At 38.4% G+C, this 21,869-nt stretch overlaps 1 protein-coding gene across 4 annotated transcripts in view; it reads right to left on the reverse strand.

Annotated features, from left to right (window-relative positions):
• The window catches only part of strbp (spermatid perinuclear RNA binding protein), an 86,992-nt gene that overhangs the window by 36,326 nt on the left and 28,797 nt on the right, over positions 1-21,869 (reverse strand). For all 4 annotated transcript variants that reach the window (XM_088011002.1, XM_088011003.1, XM_014993885.2 and 1 more), the window contains one exon: positions 6,498-6,670. In XM_088011002.1, the coding sequence (XP_087867128.1) occupies positions 6,498-6,500 (3 nt within the window). In that variant the 5' untranslated portion in view covers positions 6,501-6,670. The remainder of the gene's footprint in view (positions 1-6,497; positions 6,671-21,869) is intronic.

Consider the following 21,869-nt stretch of genomic DNA (forward strand, 5'->3'; position numbering starts at 1 on the left):
CTAATTGAAACGGTGACACTCTCTTTCACTGAAGTGACTGAGATAAAGCCATTAGCAGCGTGGAGAACAAGCGCTGCACAATAACTGCAGCCTCACCGCCTGTGTGGTTCGGGACGTAGAGTGTTGTTGGAAACATTTGAGGGAGTTCGAACAAAGGATCACTTCAGATTCTTCGAAACTATGCAGCCAATAACAGGAGAGACATGAGGTGAATTAAGATAGCATTAAGATATGCCGATGTTAAAATATACGACATGGTTTTAAGTAGTGTCCTGCTTAATCATCTTTGGTGGGGCAACTTTTTTTTAAAATGAAAAAATAAGTAAAGAAATATCAAAACGCTTCTCATGCAATGACGCGTACATGAACTTGATTTTACAATGACATTTCTCAGGAGTAACGCATCAATCTGAGGGCTCATCCAACATTTTCTTCCCACACTGGGTTTATCTTGTACTTGTGTGTCTTCTCAAAGCTGTGTTTAACAGAGCGGTCGTAGCAGATTTTATGAGCTGTGGCTAATGGGAGCTTCTGCAACCATAAACCAAGCTGAGAGGAGGGAGGGTGCCAGCAAATCTATGTATGTAAAGCTGCGTTCCTTGACTGCGGAGGGGGCCGTTGTTGGCCAGCTGTTGTGATGACCACGTAAATCAACACCGTTAAGTGGGACTCGCTGACAAGAATCGACCCTGCGAGCCAGCGTGTGTAGAGATAACACTGCTGACATGAGGACGAGGGAGCGTAGATGTGATGGGCCTTGAAACAGAGACTCGGAGGTTATTCTAGGCACTCGTGGTTATGTTGTTTCTCGGCTGACAGTCTCTGAAAGACAGAAGTTACCTGTGCAGCATATCCTCTTACAAGCGGGTGAATGAAAGGAAACAAATCAGGCATGAAAGATAAATCAGAGGTTATGATCCAGTCTGCCTGTGACATCCTCAAGAGTTGGAATGAAATTGCATTCAATTGAGCACATTAACCTGAAGCTGAACAGAGGACGTAACAATTGACTTCAGGTACAGCCATAGTTAACCGAGCAGTGTTTATGATGGTCTTTGAGCCAGTTTGACTGAACAAGCTTGGATGCAGCAATGCTGTTGCACACAAAAAAACAACTAAGAAGTCAGAATTTACAATTTATGACTTCCTGGCTTTATTCTTTCTTCACCAACCACAGTTGCACCACTTTAAAAATAATTTTCTTCTACACGCAGCCTCGTTCGAACCCTCACAGAACCCCAAATGGTCATTTTTGGCTAAATTGTTGCATCTAAATGAGATGATTTAAAATAATTTAAATCATCTCATTTAAATGGGTGAGCATCATTTACTTTGTGGTAAACAATCCAAATTAAATGCACTAAAACTCAAATACTCGCATCCAAATCTGTGTTTTTGACGTGTTCTTGTTGTTAAATCATTATTTGAAAACTGCATATTATAATGTATTTGATGATAAGAAATGTCTAAGTGTTAAAAAAGCAGGAAAAAAACCCCCAGAAATCTATAAAGAGGGGAATTTTTTTTTTTTACACACACTGTACACCTTCACATGTCACTGGTGCTTTTAGACCACACACTTGCCAATTACACTCCATTTCATGCTCCACTGGAACCTACCAGCTGGCAGGACCGTGTTACATAACCACATTACACAGCATTTACAACTTACAGTGTGCACTAATGTGCAAACACTCTAATGCAAGACAGTACACAGAATATCACGGCAAAAATCTGACAAAGATTCAATACACGCAAACCATACAGGACCGTTACAGAGGGATATAGATATTTAAAAAAAACATGATATGATCAGTCACCGTCATCACTTCTGTCCATAAGCTCCACATCTGTCCTCAACGCCCTGCAGTAAAAGCACATCAGTTCAAGGTGCTGTGCTCAGTCACACATGCTGTCAGGAGCAGCTACTTCACAACTAAATGGGGCAGAATCCACAAATTTCCGTTCCTCTGCTGCCTGTCCCCTCCAAACTCCTCCTGTCTGTGCAGCCATCTGCTATAAATTACATGACCTAACGCCAAGGACAAAGCTTACTAGAGCAATATCAGCTGTGATAGAAAGTATAGTCCTAATTCAGGTGGTCGTGTGAGCTGCCCTGAACACCTGTAACTTTTTAATCAGAACCTATGAACATTTTTGTGCACATGTGCGTGTTTATGTTTAGGAAGTGGAGATGATAAAAGCCTCTTAAATGTGTTAAAAGCACAACAAGAAATAGAAGAAGATGAACGCAGAAAAGTGCCAAAACTGCAGAGGTAGATAAATAACTTTTATTATTTTTGGGAAGCTGAAGTAAAAAAAAAAAAAAAAAAAAAAAGGTTTGTTCAAAAGCTGACAGCACGAGCCTTCACAGTGAAAATAATATCCATAAAAACAGACATCACCACCTATAAATACCACGCAAAAAAACATTTCAGAAGTGCTGTTTGGGGAAGATGTCACACCTATTTAGAACAAAAGGCAACCATGCCATGTGAAAGAAAAAGAAACTTCAAAAAAAAAATCTCAAAATAGTCCTTGAGAGACGGAACAAGTAAGACAGAAGGGAAAAAAGCAACAACTCAGTGCCTTCTCTGCAATATCCAGCAGCCTCAGGGGGATTGCATTAAAAATTCATCCTGTGATTTATCTGCACTCTGCTTGGCAGGGTGGCCTCGCCACACTCCTCCATCCTGCTTTGTGCACTCTCACTAGCTGTCTCTCAAATTACCAGACATGCAGAACGTCACATACGCAATATAGCAGGGTACACATGCATCGAAATATATAAACGAAACCCCCCCACGCATGGATTGGTCAAAATATCAGAAATACCATTAGCACCAGGTCTATCACATGAACTGAAAGCATGGGGGGGAAATGAGCTACAGCAAAGCCACACACTGGAACAGTTATGCTGTGTGCCATCAGTATTCACAGACTGTATTGTTTAGACAAGAATGATGTTCATAGAAATTCTGCTAGAATAAGTCAAGCCCATAAACCAGCCTCCAAAACATCAACCCACTGCCTAATTTCTACTAAAAGACTCAGATGTTTGTGTGTGTGTGTGTGTGTGTGTGTGTGTGTGTAGGTGTGTGTGTGGGTGTGTGTGCTTCTGCACTTTGCTCCTGGTAATGCAGAACCATGGTTTATAGGCTCTATAACACTTTATGACCTAGTTGCTAAAAGAAGCATCATTTTTCCCAATCATGTACAGGACTGAGAGGTGAAATATGAATTTTATTTAAATACACAAACTTTTAAATGAAATATATATAGTTAACTTGCTGAGGAACATAAAATGGACATAAACAATAGCGACACAGAAAAACACAAATACACTACAGTGACAAATCTCATTTTATAAAAGTTAACTTAGGATTTATAGATCTAAACCCCCCCAAAGTGTAAAGATTTAAAACATTCCAGACTTACTTAAAGGCAAAATGTTATAAAACTAACAAAAGTTACTCTACTTCCTGAATTGAAGTAAACTGCTGAAAGCAGCGTACTAACAGTCAATGCTGGTCAATACTTATTTGGAGTGGGACAATAACAATAAAACAACACAATAAAAATACAACAATTCCATGGTTTAACACTGCGATGCATTACATGGTCTATTTGGCTTTAATACAGCAGAAAGGAAGCATTAGTTCAGCTTCTGTTAAAAGAACATAAAATATTTTTAGTTACATCACGGCTAACAACTAAACGCTATTATTTAAATTTTGTTTAGAGTTGCGGAATATATCAAATCAATCACATCTTCTGCTGTGATGAAATATTATATTTTGAGTGTTTTGCATGCAAATTCTGCACGTCCAAATTTAATTTTGGCAACCTGATGATGGAAAATTTCAACTGGTTTGAAACTGTTTTACTAACATTTAATTTATCTTTGGAAGAAACCAAGCATTTCAGACTTGAACTGGATATTAATTTAACATCATACTCGATAAGTCATTTCTAAACAATTCACAACAATTCATAACATGCCTGATGTGCTTTTACTCAGCTGCATTGAGACATGAGACTTTGGTTTAAAGAAATGTCTGGAGAAACTGGAGGTGGTTTACTAAACGGTTTCTCCTTAACTCAGTGCAGCAGTGAGTTGAGATCTGAAAAAGTTTGGGAACTGCAAACCAGAAGCCATTAGGCTTTCAAAGAGGGTGTATTGTAAATACAAAACTTAGAAATGAAACATTAATGGCTAATTCCGACTGTGATCCATTATTAGTACACTAAGCATTCATTTTATGTTTCTTTTTTTAAGGCTGGCTTTTTTTTTTTCTAAAACTGGTGCTGAATAGAAAAGCGAAATGGAAAGCAGAGAGACCATCTAATTTAGCTTGTTGTTTTCCCTTCCATTCAACACAAAAAAGAAAGTTGGAGGTGCTTTGGTGGCACAGGAACCAAACCTACAATCATCTGCTGAAAGGCAACTGGGCTAACAACTGCACCGATCTGCAGCCAATTGGTGTCTCACGTGAAATTCAAAATCCCATTTGGGACAATTCTCTAGAGTCTCACCCAGAAATTGAGGCTGACACCAATAATGTGACCACATGGTCAAACAATCAGACAGAAAGAACAGTGTACCACTTACAAACAAACTGTAGGCAGGTGTAGTTATTGAACTTGTACAGAAACATCAATGAAAACAGTTGTTTGCTGTGTTGTTTGGCTTGCATTTTGACGCCGCTGCCAAGGTCAGCAATTGCTGCATTGCCCTAAGTCAGGAGTAATCACAGTACTGAGTTTGCAGCGTGGGGCATACACTGGTCTCATTACCCTTGGTTATTTATGAGCTCAGCTATGTTTTCCCTTTGTGCAACGTCCAACCTCAGCACCACCAGTAACGTCTTGTTTTCTTTCCAAAGTGCATTTTTCTCCTCTCCTCCCCGTTTTTCTTCATTCCTCTGCCTCCCAAACAAACGACTCTTCCCACTTATTCACTTTTTGTACCAATTTCTCCTCCTCCCTTTTCTTGTTCTAGTTTTTAATAATTCATCTTCTGCTCACCCCTCCACCCCCCATGGGAGAGGAACTTCCACTGTCACAAGCCAAGACCATTAATCAATCCTCCGTCCCGCACACATTTTACCTCAACCTCTCTGCTCCTAACGCTCCTTCTCCACTCCTCCCCTCCACTTTTGCACATCCCCTTTTGCTTTCAACATTCCTTTTTACCGTTATTTTCATATTATTCTATCATTTATGTTTTATGGTCTTATTTGCTTCCTCTTGTCATTTTCTCTTCCCTCAGCTCTCTTTGATCCTCTGAGCCGTCCTCTCCACCCAGCGCCGAAGTTCCTTTGAACGGTATCTCTGTGCTTCTGCACCAGCCATCTTACACCTTTTCTAACATAATTAAAATTTCTGTTGTTACATTTCTTTGCTCTTTCTAAACCTGCAAAAATATGCAGACAAAAGAGCTACTATTAAACAATAATATTTATTCACTAAATGTCAGGAGCATATTAGCAAGACAGAGCACATTAATTAAATCTAGAAGTATTAATTATGCAGTGATACTAACATGAAAGAGAAAATCCAAAAGGTCACGAGAAAACGGCTTGGCTCTATGAAAAACAGACATACGTGAAGAATCTTCAGCACTACTTGCACCCCAATGCTAATGAGATATTATTTAATAAATGCATGACAAATGCATTTTTCAACTTGGAGAAAGTTAGACAACTTTCATATCAGCAGTCTTCTCCATAACTGTTCTTGGTAGATTTATTATTTTTTTGACACGTTCATGTAAATGATTTAAATGGAAAAGGCTTATTTTATATTTTTGATGAATCCTAGCTACATATTTCCCGGTAATGTTCCACAAAGTTGGAGCGTACAGCTAGAGGAATCTTTGACAAATCTACTTTGCGCAATTTCCTGGGTCCACTTTTGTACACTGGATTTAGGTCAGGGTGCCAGAGGCTGCTGTGGAAGAGTATTAGTTTTGTATTAGGTTAACCATTTCTGAGTTGGTTAGACAATATGTTTGAGCTCATTATGGTGCCAGAGATGCTACAATTGTTCCCCAATTAAAGGTTGAATCTCCTACATTTTTATTGTAATATCCTGCTACTACTGTTAAAAAACATTTATAAGAAGTGCTATTATTTTGAAGGATGCTGTAAATTGTTTCATTTTCTGCCTCTTTTTACCTTCGCCTCATCTATTTTGCTGCATTCCTTCATTTTCTAAATGCTCATAACTCATTCTCTTTTCTTATTGTAGAGCCTCTCAACATCTACTCTATTCTCACTGATGTATGAGCTCTCCTCCCCTATCTGCCCTGAACAAGCCTTTATCACACATCTATTTCTCAGCCAGGACTTACATTATCTGTTAGCGATGTGTATAACAACTTATCAGATCGAACTCGCGGCCTCCATTCGAGAGAAGTGATTTCTCCGCTGTGGATAATCCACACCCCCCCCACGCAGAAATCCCCAGCACCTACAAAACAATCAGTGCATTACCATGCCTGCAGGAGGAGTGGTCACTTGTTTCCTTCCTGCTGACGCCCACTTCTGGAGTTGGCGGGCGTGTGGTGGGGTGCAGAAGCAAGGTTACTAGTCAGGATGTTGATGGTGAGACGTTTCTGCTCCTCATGTGCTCGTCTCTCACTCTGGCCTCTCTAGAACGATGGTTTCTAAAGAATGAACAGCAGAAAGAGAGAATAAGAAAAGTCTGATCAGTACTACGACTACTTACTAAACACTACATAGCAAGGTTATTTAATGTACCACATATAAACAACAGAGTTATTCAAATTCCTTGAAGTTGTTCACATTTTAACACATTACAACCACAGACTGAATGGAAAAGGACACACGGTTTTCAAAAATGTTTTGCCAACAAAAGTCAAAAAATTGTGGATACTTTCTCAATGCTTTGTGGAAAACAACTTTAATTACAATTGCAACTAAGGGTGCTTTCACACTGCAGCCTGAAGTGACCCAATTCTGATTTTTTTTTTTAAGATAATGCGACCTGTATCCGATCTTTTCATGACAGTCTGAACAGCACAGGTCGGATTCTTTTCGAATGCGACCCATATCCGACATGTATTCGATTCAAATGCGACTCGCAAACACTGAGCACTTCTTCTTTTTATGGCGGTTGGCAGAACACTGAGAACGCTGACGCTATTGCGCCCTCTATTGTGCATGCGGGACACTTTCAGGTCTTTTGCCCGTTCAGACTGCAGAGCACATACAGGTCGCATATGTGTGGCAGTGTGAAAGGCCCGGCAAAAAAATCCGATTTGACAAAAAATCGGAATTGGGTCACTTCAGGCTGCAGTGTGAACGCAGCCTACATTTCACCAGGTTTGCATACCCAAATACTTTTTTTGCTTCTTCTTTTTTACAAAAAAGCTCAACCTCAGCCAGATTGGATAAATAGCTGGATTCATATCTGGACTTTGACTAGACTACAGCAAATATGAATGCACTCTAGTCTTATAACACAAGTGGTTTGGAGCATCTATAAGGTTTCTTTTAGGGTTGTCATGTATTTAGTGTCACTCTTCCAACTCTGACCAGCTTTTCCATTCTTGCCAAGAAGAATTATCCCCAAAGCATGATGCTGCCAACATCACGTTGCAGCCCTTAGCCTATTAAATGTTGTCCCAAAAGTTCAAATTTGTTATCACTTGATCTCCTGAATACACAGACATATCTTGACTAATAGGGTGACCTCTGAGGGCAACTGATTTCACAGTCTTTCACTTGGGGCCATCAGAGTAAAAGCAGGTTAAAAATAAATGCATGCAACACTTTATTTGAAAAAAACAAACAAACAAAAAATACCTTGTGTTAATCTAAATTCCAATAACCCACATTGAACTTTGTGGTTCATAATGTGAGAAAAATATGGACAAATTCAACATATAAACTTTTCCAAGGTGTGTAAAAGTACAATGGATACATGAAACAGAGCAGGAACTGACAGACTAACGGGTACGTTCACGAGCAGATAGATGTAGACACACATAGGGCAAATACATGCAAAGAGCCTCACAGGCCCTTATTCATAATTCATGGGTTGGCAACGTTCTGTTGGAGGGGGATGTTAAACAAACACGTGCTTATTTTCATTCACTGGCTTACACTCTTGAGTCCAACAAACCCTCCCTATAGGTCAATAATACAGCTGCAAAATGAACAGAAATGTAATTTATGATTCCTTTTCACATTTGTAGAAGGTATGTTGAAACTACTTTATGTTTGTGGTCACTGATTTTCTTTTTATGTCCAGTTAGGGCTACAAAAGAAACTATTAATGCACATCTATCACTTTTATATTGGAAATTCAACAAATGGCATTCACTGAGCCTAAATTTAAATTATATAAAAAAATATATATTGTTTTTGGAGCTGTTTGTTTATCAAGTTCAAAGAGTAGTATAGTATAAAGAATACAAAAAAAGCTATATAATGGTGAAAGCAGGAGAAAAATACTCTAACATTGCTTTCAAAGACCACAGAGTTGAACTCAACCTTCAATTTTTGTTCACAAAGAAATTATCTTTTCAATTTTTTTTGAGTTTCCTCATGAACAATTAATTACTAGGAAATATTTATTTCATTGATTGAAACATTCATATTAGGGCTGAAACGATTCCTCGAATGATTCGAGTACCTCGATTACTAAAATTCCTCGAGGAAAATTTACCTGCCTCGAAGCTTCGTTAATTTATGTTTTATTAGTTAGCGCACCGTGTTCCGGCCGGGACTTCATTTGCGTTGCGCGGAGCTCTCACTTCCGCCTCTGAGTTGTTGACAAAAGCTAAGTCTCAGCGGCATAAAGTCCAATCTTCAAGATTGGCCCGTGGGGATTTTATTGATTGATGATAATGCCCGACTTTTTATCGTTTTTGGGGAACCAATAAGCATCCTTAAAATGACTGGGGGAATGCCTGGAGTACGGCAGCATTTCTCCTCCGGGGCTGCTGGTTGAAAGCGAACGGCGGGAAGAGCGCTGAGGTGAGCGGATAGCCTGAACAGGGCGGGCGGGTGAGTAGCTGATGCTTACCGTGTAAATGTAGCTTTACCGACGAACCGCACAATAAATTTCATATCCCGGTCTGAAGAAACGGGTGGCGGAGCGCATCGTACATGGCTGGTAGATGAGTTTCTGAGTGTGACCAGTGAAGGTGTCGTAAATATCCCGTATTGCTTCCCCCCGTGTTCGTCCCCCGGTCTAACGGTTCGTCAGTCCGCTGGTCTATTTCCTCCCCTCCACCCCATCTTACGTTCGTTCATTCGCCCTCTCCTCCCACTCCAGGCGGCATTTCCCGTATTTTCAAACCCAAAGCGTGACAGGTTAGGTGGCAAGGTGAGTTTAATTAATCTATTAAACTCACTGAAGATGAATACATAAACTAAAAGCTGGATTGTAGACATTTTTTATAAGCATATTTGTGAGCCTGCCTCTTTGTTATTAAATTCAATATAATTTCAGATTTTTCTATAACTTTTCTTCTGGTTAACTTAGAAAGTGAGCTATTATTGTTACAGGTTAGTTTTCTAAACTACAAAAAAGAGGGATGCTCAAATATGGAAAATTGGACTGATATTGATATCTGATAGTAACACCGGTATTATGCCAGATTTACCAATATTTCATTTTATAATTTTTTTTTATCCGATTACTCGATTAATCGTAAGAATAATCGATAGATTACTCGATTACTAAAATATTCGTTTACAACAGCCCTAATTCATATAATTGTCTTTCCAACAAGAGCTCCACTTGGTGACACAAAAAGCCTGAGACGAAAGGAAAACTAAATTAAAATGGTGAAAAGCTCAGGCAAAGCAGAGGAGCAGACAGAACTGTAAACGATCACGGACCGCCGCGACCGGGACAGAAAGAACAGGAAAAGCAAGAGGAGCGCTAAACAATCAGACAAGTACAAAGTGGGGGACGGAGTGGAATCGGATAAGCAACAACACAGATATTGAGCTAACCCCTCAGGCAAACAGACTCGAGCAGAAGCTGCTCCTCATTTTCTCCCCAGCTCTCCGCCTTTAAGCTGCTGGCCTTGGGCCGGCCACAATGACAATTACCTCCTCAACACACCTGGCAGTGGCAGAGCCCGTGTCCCAGCACTCGCGTTGTGCCAGTTACCTCAGAGCCAGCGCTTATTGCTGGAGGCGGGTAAGCTCTCCTCCAACATGACTTGGCCACTTTAAGACTGCGTGCACATGATTATAGTGGCGAGCCCAGAAACACAAGTGCTCTGCCAAGAGGCAAAATAGCAGTGTGAAAGCTCCCCCCCCCATTTGATTTTCATTATCAGAACAATTCAGTGATAAACAGCAATTTCATCTCGCAGTCTGACTGCGTTTCTTCTCCTTTTTCTGAAATTAGAGCCATGTGTACGAGAAGGATAAATACCTCGCATTTTTGATTGCAAAAAAATAAAAAATAAAAAATATTACACAATGTGGGGACCAAATGTTTATTAAATCAAACCCTGAATGAAGCTCTCTCGTGGATAAACAGCATGTGGCCTACAGTCTGCAGATCATCTTCATCACCCCCTTGGGAAATTACCGAGACCGGCTTTTCAAATCCGTGGTTTCATGCTGGCTGTGCAAACTTTACATCCTGTTTGTTAAACACATCCTGTGGCGATTTCGTCTAACTCGGACTAAAGCTGATCAATAATTATATTGTTTCCACACAATGCCATAGTGCTCCCTTTTCCTATTCCGCTTTCGTTCCCACCGTGCTGGCTGGTCATTAAAGTGTGATTGTGAGCTATTCTCCTGAGAAGTGGAGGAGAAAAGAGAGGGGAAAAAAACCTGGCTGAAAACCTGCCTCATTAACACCAGAGATAGTTTGTGGGAATTGGCATGAACACACACATCCAGGCATGCACGGAGAAACCAAAACCACACATTAACTCCATGACATCCCCCGATTATCGCATCGATTTCCACAGCAGCGTCACGAATGAAGAAAACCGCACACCTGTGCTGTGTCCTTCCTTACCAGGTCGGGCATGAGAAAGGGAAAATTTTGAAAGGGGAAATAAAGGAAGTAAGAATGACAGAAAGAGCTGGAGAATTTGCTGAGGAAGCTGCGGGCAGCAATTTACACCTTTCTTATCTGATAACCATCAGACAAGACGAACAGCGGTGGAGACGGAGTGGCAGAAGACAGAAGAGGCAAAGATACTGTGCTAATTAGAGTTAGCAGAGCTCAGGTTCATGATGTATTCCCTTTTAAAGTTATGGTTTATGCCAAGTAATGCAACCAAAGGATGTTTTTTTTTGTAAACAGAAAATCTGGCTTCTTCTTTAAGTTGTTGTCATCTTCAATGCACACAGTGAGGTTATAAATGTAGGTCCATAATGTTACTGCATATATTCCTCTTTTTATTTTTGTTACTGTTGCCATTTATTCTTTTTCTTAAGTAATTTTGGGTGTTCTTCAGTGAAACAGATCTACAGAAAGGGTTAACGTTGCAGAGACATGAGTACATAAATAATGATGAAGGTGAAGGGAAGTCTGTATGTTTTTATTTTTCATTTGTAAATTTCTCTCATGCATATATTTGTAAGAACTTTACATGTTATGAGGCTTCAAAACAAGGAAGAAACTCGATTTTTTCCACCTTTGCAGACTGGCTATTTTCTCAAGCTGCCACTTTTAAAACGGGAGATAACAGGGAATGAAAATGTTTTAAGCAAAGATTCTCTAGTTTATTATTATTTTTTATATATATCCTTCAATCTCTTGGAAATCTCACAGGTAAAGTAAAAGTACATTTCTTCAAGGAATACACACATGATTATGTGTACAGGTAATTATACAAATGGCAATAATTACTAATTGTGCCAAATGAAGAAGCTAAAAAACAGTTTAAAATGCCTAAACTCAAATGTTTTTTTTCCCTATTTTGACATTATGGTAAGACCTAGTTTAACTGCAGAGAAACCTGCTGCTCTCCCTGACACACACACATACACACACACATTGTAACACAGTGTCTGAGCCCAGTATGAATAATCACTTATTAATAATGACAGAATGGCTGCTTAAGGTTCATGTATATTGGAAAAATGGCTGACCTAACAATTTCTTGCACAATAGCAAGTCATAGGTTTTCTTTAAAATTTTGAGTGGTGGAAAATGCATGTTGTTTATTTTAAATAGAATAGAGTTGAAGCTGTAAATGTAAAATGACTCTTTAGGGTTTAATTTACATTCTGTAACAGAAATCAGACCAAATAAAGTATCTAATTTGGTGCAAATTTAGTTGTTCAATTCTCTAATATACCTTAAAAAGCAAAATATGCATTTCCCAATGATTTTGTTTCATTTAATTGATAAGCTGGGAAACTGTCCAGGGTGTATTTTGACCCCTGAAGATTGGCACCGGTCCCCTGCAGCCCTGCATGTACAGGCTGGTATAAACAATGCATGGATTGATGAAATGTTGAGTATCTCTAACTGAGACATCACTGGTTTTGATCAAATACATTTTTATTTGAGATTGTTTTACCTTCTAAGTGAATAAATGCATCGGCCTCTGTAAATGAACCGGGCAGCATATTAAGATATTTTATTGCTTTCACGTGTTTTTGCCTTCCAGGGTTATCTGTGAAAACATCCGTAAAACGTCTGCGGCAATTAAAAATACCACACAGACACCAGAACACACAAATCTCTTCATTCTAGTTAGCGAGCTCAAATCAGCAGAATGGATGCAGAATCACGTCTCAGATGCCTCTGTTGTGACGAAGCGTGGCCTGCTTTAACAGGTGCTGGCCAACAGACGTCTGTTTGCTCAGTCCATCGGCGGAGAGAAGCCGAGACAAATGAAGAGGAAAGTGGTCAAAAGACAGACAGCCGCTTACAGGAAGACAACATAGTGAGAGCAGGGGAGGCAAAACCCAACATGATCAAGACTCATTAGGGACAGCTGGAGAGAACCTCCTGCATTTTAAAATGCAGACAAACCATGGGAGTTTCCACTGCTGTTCTCGATTGTTTAAAAATCGATCTGCTAATTTTAGACGATAACGGAGAAGATTCTGCACAAACTCTTTGATTTATTTTCCTTCTATGTCAGTTTCCAATCCTGTTTCCCATCCGTCGATCAAATCAAAAATAAATAGCTTTTTAAGTGCCTTACTTCTAGAGTTTATTCATATTTCTATGCCAGGAGAAACCTGCCGATATTCATAGTCATGAAGGTAAACGATGGTAGAGTTTTTCCACAGATGTGCCAGGAGTGAAAAAGTAAATATAATGTCACGTTTTGACTAAGCTATGCTAAAAATTCAAAGTTTTACTTTAGAATGCACAGCTTTTCTTCTTGTTCAACCAAAAGTTCAGCATCCAAATGTCCGAACTGATAAGTAGTACCACAACGAGTAATTTAAGCCTTAGGCTAAAGGGAGATTCCCTTCGCATAATGACTTATTTCCTTTCTAGAGCAAACACGATTTCTTGTCTGATAAAAACGTCCATTATCTCTAAATAAAGTATATCATTATACTTCCTTCCTTTACTGATAAGAAAAGACCAGAAGAAAAAGCTTGGTGTGAAACAACATCGTAGAAATGTAGCTGAACCTTTACGCAGATTTGACCTTTATAAATCGAATTTACACACAAGAACAGCAAAAACCTCACAGGTGTTTGCACTCATACTTTTGTCACATGTACTGTGCATAACAGACATGATATTTAGGGAGCAACTCGCTGTGGATATTATCTGCATTATGTCTCATTAATGCAGGACTATGCAGCAGGCTCGGCGTGGCCTGGAATGATATCAGGACAAAGGATATACGGGATATCACTGGCATGTCCTGCGCTCACAGCAAAGACATTTCCTGTCATTTCTAAGCTTAATTTCACTGGAAAACAGAGGAAGCATGCATTCACTAAGTGGAATTTACACCAATTTGTAGCATCTTTCACCGCTACCATCTCCCCACAATTAAATATTAAACGCAATAACCGAGTAGGCCAACTGCCAAGTGCAGCATTCAATCACCGCCAGGAATTAGAGTAATAAAATACAACACAACAATTTCCAGTAATGTTTCTCAAAGCGCTGCTGAAGTTTCATTCCAACAGGTTTAGTAAAAATTACTTGACGATGTGAACAACATTTATGCTCTTGCAGAATTGATTTTAAAGATCTGCTTGCACATTTAATTGGAGCGAAGTGATATGTTAGTGTGAGGGTGGCACTTTCCTTCCACCCTCACTTATTTGTCCATTCAACATATATCATAAAAATAACCAAGTTTGCTTATTTCTTGGTATTTTATGCTGAAAAATGTGGCAAGGCTTTAATGCAATATGCAAACAAAAAATATTCATATTAGACCACAAGTGACTAACTCTATTGTATTTATTTTATTGTTTTGCTCATGTTAGCTTGATGGATGAAACTTGGACAAAACTGAGTGTTTTATCAGGAGTCAAATGGTCAAACTGGTTTAGTAAAGGACAATAAATTATTTCTTCCAAATACATTTTACTGCTGGCTCAGACTCATCAGTCTAGCTGTGTTTCTCATCCACATGAATCCTCTAGGATTCTGAGATACTTTAACTCCTCTAACTCTACTTTTGTATTTAATCAACAGAGAACGTATTCCTCGACTGGTGCTTCTGGTTGCTCACATTGAGCTAGGTTCTGCTACAGGTTTCTTGCTGTTATAAAACATGTTTTGCTTCCCACTGTCACCACATGCATGCGCAGCATGAGACATTGCTACAAAGTTAACGACTTGATGCAATCAACTTCTAACAGTCTGCAACTGTTCATTCATGAGCATCAACCCAAGTATTAGAGGGAATGTATGAACATATATCCCACAAATGTGTAAATTTCCAAATCCAAACTCAATTCTGCTCGTCATAATATCACTGCAGTTATTTGTGTTCACACTGGAAGTAGAACAATATGTATTCCTTTCATGCATATGATCAGTGTGTGTAAGCATTTGACTGGAACTGGATGTTTCTTTGGTTTTTAAGCTTGATTTTACTGAGACTGTATATTGTACATTGACCAGATCCAGGCGCAGGCCAGGAGAGGTCAGAGAACAGAGTATTGATGAGAAGGCAGAGAAAACGCTGATGTTGCTTCTGGGAGGGAAAATAGATAACACTTACAGGGCAGTGTAACACCCCATGATCAATTATTTAAATGGACAGAGCTCTATCTATCTATCTATCTATCTATCTATCTATCTATCTATCTGGCAGTATTTAGTCCTCCATCCACATCATATTACTCATTTCAGCAGTGTGAGTACTGTCCTGCGTCAGTGTGGGGAATAAATAGACTATCACTATGCCAGAGCTGAAGCATGCTACAACTGTGTGTGCACTGGTAGGATCCTGCTGTGCTGATTTCAGCAGGAACAGATGGTCCTGTCAGGGCTGTGCAGCAGCTCTACAACATATAGTGCATACATTGTGTGTGTGTTCACAGTGAAGACCGTCTCCTTTGTTCTTCAGCAAACATATATTCCCACAGTGATTCTTGAGAGTAGGGACAAAATGGGTTTTAATTTTCCCATATTTTTTTTAATTATTTCTCAACCTTATGTATGCAAATATGACAAATAATGTTTTGGAAATTTAAAGATGCTAAGGTGCAGGCTCCCAGTTGCAACATTTTTAAAAAAAATTAAATTTCTAATCGACCTGACCTAAAACTTTGTCATCACCATCTGACAAAAATAAAAATAAAAATATTTTTAAAATATCCTATTAGTGATATTTTTACTCATTTTACAGACACATGCTTCTCAAAAAACAAAAAAATATATATTTAAAACAAAAAAACAACAAAAAGTCCATCTGACGGAGTTGACACAGAACTGAAGGTGGTGACAAACTAGTGAGTAAAATTAAAAACTTGATACATGTGAAGTAATGCAATTCATGTAAAATACATTAAAATGAATTAATTGCACATTTAAGTGAGATTTGACAGGAATTTCACTGAAAGAATCACAAAAACTCTGATGGAGTTGAAAAAAGCCAAACTACCTCAATTTATATGATGTTATTCTGAAGGAGGCCATATTGTAGCTCATCAGGTCCATGAAATCTTTACATTATACCAAAATTAAGCTTTTATTTCACAAAATTTCATCAAAGTTTTGTAAATTGTCAGTTATGGAGTTGACACATCATGGTTGTGACAAGCAGCTTAGGAATAAAACAGAAGAAAAAACTAAAGAATAACATAAGCTAACCAGAGCTAACTAGCCCTCCTAGCAAAGGAAGAGAAAGGAAGATGTCACAGGGTCCTCAGAAATTCTGGTGTCCCCCAATAATGCCTGTTTTTTAAATTTTTTTATATTCTTTTCATGTCTGACGGTGTTGACAAAAACTAGGGACAAATTTCAACGGAGTTGGGAAATATCTAAAAATTATTTTTAATCCAATTTATCGATACTTTTATAATTATTTATATGACTACTTATACTTAATTGTCATAATATATAATTTTAGTATTTCTTTAATTGTTTTGAACTATTATGATGTGTTGAGTTCTGCTCCTGCACAAGGGATTTTACAGGCATCATCCACCGACTACAATGTTTAAAATAAAAAACATATTCAGCAAATACCTGGAAAATATACATTGTTGTGCTCACATGACCCAGGTTAGTTTAGTCAGATATTTGGAAAAATTATATTTTGTGTATATTTTATTCAAATTTTGTACTTTATCCGTTTTGTTCCTATTCTCAAGAATCACTGTCCCACACACTTCCACTTTCCACCAGTTGTAAGGACCGTGCTGCATTCACGCAGAGACATGCCAGCAGTGGCTGCTGCGGTGTAAGTGACATCTTAGTGGTCTTTGGCCTACTTGTCTCCTCCGATGACGCTTGGCAGCCTAATCCTCCTTGAAAGGCTCTGCCCTGCTCAACTCCTGTTTGCAAACACAAAAAAGCTGTCACACCCCAACCCATTCGTTGTTGGTGCGCTTGTACACGCATGTCTATGCAGGCTGCACTTCATTTCTGCGTGCACAATTAAATTGGTAATCAGTAAATGGTGCTGGAAAAAGTAACGTCTGTTAATTTGAAAATAAGTGGAAAATCAAAAACATCAGCTAAGCTGGATATGAGCTTCAAAGATTGCGTGAGGTCAATAGCCAAAATATATCAGGAAAACGGGATTATTCAAGCCAAATTCAGGTCAAAGGTTGATCTCAATAATGACATGTTAGCTGTGTGCTATTTGTTGGGTACATGTTATGACAGCTAGGGTTGTCCAGATGTGGTCCAATTCCCTAATGGGCTCCAGTGCACAAAGGCAGATCAGTGAGCACACATGCAGAAAGCTGTTTAATGACTTGGTGGTGTGTGTGATCCCGCCCCAGCCTCCCTGATTTAATTAAGAAAACCAGCGACATGGCAGGTGGTGGAATTTAAAGATCGACAAGATTTAAAAAAATATATATAGTTCAAAAACTGACCATCATTTATGTGTGGATGGAAACAATGTCTGTATGCATCTTTCAAGTCAAAATCTCCCTTTTCAGACTCAAATATCCAACCTGTTCTTTCCTTTTTAGCAAATAAAATACAAAAAGCAAATAGCAAATATTTCTACAATAAACCAGTTTTAAACAAATTACCCTGCAAAAACCACACTCTGTATGTAGGATGGATAAATAGAACTGACTGATGGCCGACCAGCTGCTTCAGATAATATTATGAAATCAGGATATTCAAATATTTTTGCACAGTGAATATTCTTTACTGATGCTTATTTACATGTGTAAAATACTTCAAGAATATCACCAAAAGTAGAATTCCTGTACAGTTGTTATAAAAAGACAACATTACAGAAAAAAAAATTCCAAAACAAGATTTCAATAAGAGTTTAAAGGAAGCCAATTTAAAATAGCGAATATGTGATCATAGATGAGTCATAAGGACTGCATGACATCCTTATGACTGCTGGAATAACAGCGGCCGAGAGAAAGACCAGAGTTTCTGGGTGATTTCTTTGCTTCAGTAAACAATATGCTGGATTAGTGACTTTTAGCAGCTTTCAACTTGCGTAGAATCAGGTCCTGCATTTGAATATTTTCTATTTTTTTCCTCATTGCCTCGCTCTTTCTGCTATTATTAATAAAATATCATGGATTATGCTCCATGTGCACGTATGGTGTGGCCAACTGGTTGGAGCAGACCTTTCATCAGTCTGTCTTCTTGGCGATCATTCCTGGAACCTGCAATGGATGCTGTGGTTGTTTTGCAGCTTCTGGTCGGTTTTATATTTGTACTTGAAAATCACGTCTAGCTGTTCCCACCTGCCCCTAGTTCTCTTGTTGAACCACTTCAATTTAAGATATCATTTTTTTGTTGCCGAATTATTGGGACACCTCTGCAGTGTTCTAAACATGTTGCTCAGGGTTATTTCTGCACTTCTACTTAAAAATAAATCCCTCTGAAGAAAAAACTGGAGTTAAAAACACTGATGAATATCAAACTTCTTGTGGATTGCCCGCAGTCAACTGAGTGGAGTTTAGCTAACACATCTCTAAGTTGTATGCATAAAATGTGGAATTTGGTTTGCTGAATAAGCTGAGCTGCATTTTAACGGAAAGTACCTCAGCAAAGTGAAAATCAGAGACATTTTTTTTTTTTTAAATAAAGTTTCAACCATGTTTTAAAATGCATGTTTCAGGTATGGCTTTTCTGAAATTTCCATGAAACTGCTGACAAGTCACGACTCTCTTTTTACTGGCGAAAAACCAACAGAAAATTAAAAAAAGAAAAATCTCAGAGGAGCTTCTGGATCTCTAAGATGAGAAAATAAATCTCGACAGCTATCAATTTCAAGAAATATGCATATTGTGAAAACAAACCAACTTTTTTTGCACCTGTTTAAGCTGAAACCGTGTGTTGCAAACATCTGAAATGTACCTCCACAAGTAAAAGCATAAAGAACTATCTGCTCTTTCCTCTGTAAAAAGATCAAATAAAAATGTTTATACAGAAAACTCAGGCTGATCGTGTTCTTAAAGCGTAAGCTGCTCCACATCGAGTTCCTTAACATCCTGCGATTTAACCTGGCGTGGTTTAACGTTAGCTGATCTGAGCTTCCATTCATTTCAGGTCAGTTTGAGCAATGTGCTCCATTATGGCGGTGTCATTACATCCTTCCTTCCTGTCTCTCTCTGGCTTAGTGGAGAAGACGGAAGACATGAGAGAAAAAGGAAGGAAAAAGGGGGAGGAGAGAAAAACGATGGAATTTAATGTGGACAGAGGAGGCGTTAGGGAGTTTAAAAACAAGATGGGAATATTGTCAGCATGAACCGAAAAACATGAGAGTGAAAACTGTAAACCCAACAGATATGGTAATACATTTGTTAAGAATGTTGAAGCATAAGGGCAAAAAAAAAATAAAAAATAGGACCATGTGTAAAACACACAGAGGAAACGGAGTAAATTCGACGAAAGGAGAAAATACTCCACAGCAGAAGCTGAAGCAGTTTAAGGAAGAAACAAACGGCAAGATTCAAAACAAATGAAGGAAGATAAGGAAACAGGAAGAGAAAAGGGAAGCTGGGGGGGTGATGGGCTTGCAGCAGTTTTGGAATTATTAAAGCAAATTTTAATGAGCCACAGGAAAATGAACACCAATTAAAATTGCTAAATGATAAATTATCAAAGTTATATACACATACAACTTTAATTTTCCTTAATCCATTAAAATCCAAATGTTGCCCAAAGGCCTCTTAAATAAATCTGATGGTTAATTTCTCATAATAAGCTTTTATTTTATTTTTTTCCCTTTGGAAAGTAAAGGTTATCTACAAGAATAAAGTAGCAATTTAATCCACATTTGTTTTATTATGAATTTAAAAATTAAAGTAAATCAGGACTGGCAACAATAAAAATGTGTTTTATTGCAACAGCTGTTAAATAATATTGAATTGCTTAGAAATAAGCAGACCTCTGTTGGAGGAAAATGGGAAAATAGTTATCAGACCTCTGGGGAAAAAATCAATGGCCACCCAGGACACATCACCTGGACTTCATCATTTCTCACCGTAATGGTAAAATCACTCTGCAAACCTTCTATTCAAATCGATTGGAAATGTTGTATGACTGGGTCACTCCATTCTTGGCTGTCATAGGTACATCAGTTACAGAGATGTAACCATTAAGTTCAGAATAAATACTTTGGATTTATTTTTTATTTACTTTTTTTTTTCAGTTTGCATCTTGTCAACATACAAATATTTAATCCAGAGTTTTCTTTTAGAAATGTATGTTGCGGGAAATGAGCAGCTTTTCACATGAGGTGCTCTAAAGAAGAAGGTGGAATTTTAATTTCTGTTTTGTTTTTTCAAGAACATTTCAATATAGCCAAATTTAATCAAATCATGTTCCAGGACAGCCTTTTTATATGTTGTATATTGTAGGAAATGTCATGCAATTTTCTGCTAAGCCAGGATGTTCATGAACAGTTTCTGACCTGACCGTCACACCTTCGACACATTATGGTATGCAGAGAGACACCGCTGCTATAAAATGTTCACAAGTGTCACACAAATGTCAAAGCGTTGAACAAATAACGTTCCTTAATCTGCGGCTGTGCCGATTATCTTTCTGCATTTACGGAGTTTCATTTCCCACATTGTGGCAAAAGCTTGGACTGGTGTGTACGGCATCTTCAAACAGCAAACACTCCTGGAAAGTTTTCTTCATACATTTTTACAAATTTAACACAAAAAGCCTAAAATCCAACCAACATTTGCCACTTGAATCAAAAATAGATATTTTGATGAGCTTGAAAACATCTCATTTCAAATGGTGGAAGAGTAAAATGCATATGAATGTTTTAAAGGCTTCAGTCATGTGGAGGGTCATGCTAAGCAAACTAAATGAGCACCATAAATCCCTCGCATGAAAGGTAACACTGCTTTAAAACTTCATTTGAGCTACAAGTGACACATCTGCTAAGCAGCTGACAGCAGCGTCACCAGTTCAGTGTTTCATTCTATATTTATGCAAGCCATTAAAATCAAAATAGCAACAAATAAATGCTATAGATTACATTTTATGTTTTGCAACAGTAAAATAATAGCATATGAAAGCAATTATGCCATGTCAGAGTTAAAAACAGTGACACCACAGTACCTTTACTAAACGTTATCATACCATGTCAACTATAAAGTGGCCCATTCCCAGACAGCTCTTCTCACACATATGGAAACATCAGCAATATAAACACAAACAACAACAACAACAAAAAAATGACATGTGAGTTAAAAACTTCATATTTTCTGCATGGAGGGAAGCACCAGATTGTAACAATGCCTGACAGAAAGGATGGAAAGTGAGTGTGAAAAAGATTTGTCCTCAACTTTTTCCTTTGGGAATGGTCACCATGGTTACCGGATCCTTTTTCAGCTGAATGTGGGACAAACATAAGGAAGCAAGAGAGAAAAAGAGAGAGGGATAAAAACAGAGATAAAGAGATGTGATGGAGCCTATGAGATAGTGTAATAAAATGTTGAAGTGTGTTAATGTGTGTAAAAAAAAAGACCTGATATGGCTAACACAGCTAATTAAAAACTCTGAATAAGAGAGGGCTCAGCGTACACGCATAAGGAAAAAAAAAAAAGCGGCATTTAGGATGCGACTACAAAAGCGCATCTGCCATATATAGCACTGCAGAGAAGATACCCGATCCCAGGCTGAAAACACATAAGGTGGTAGGATAAACCAAACGCACACTCTAATGGAAACAGAGGCCAACAGGGAACAAACAGCGTCAAGAGACTATCATGGCTCATCTTACAACCAGACAATCAGACTCC

This window comes from Poecilia mexicana, unplaced genomic scaffold, assembly GCF_051168715.1.
Source record: "Poecilia mexicana isolate PSO_F unplaced genomic scaffold, ASM5116871v1 scaffold_12, whole genome shotgun sequence".
Classification (NCBI taxonomy): domain Eukaryota; kingdom Metazoa; phylum Chordata; class Actinopteri; order Cyprinodontiformes; family Poeciliidae; genus Poecilia; species Poecilia mexicana.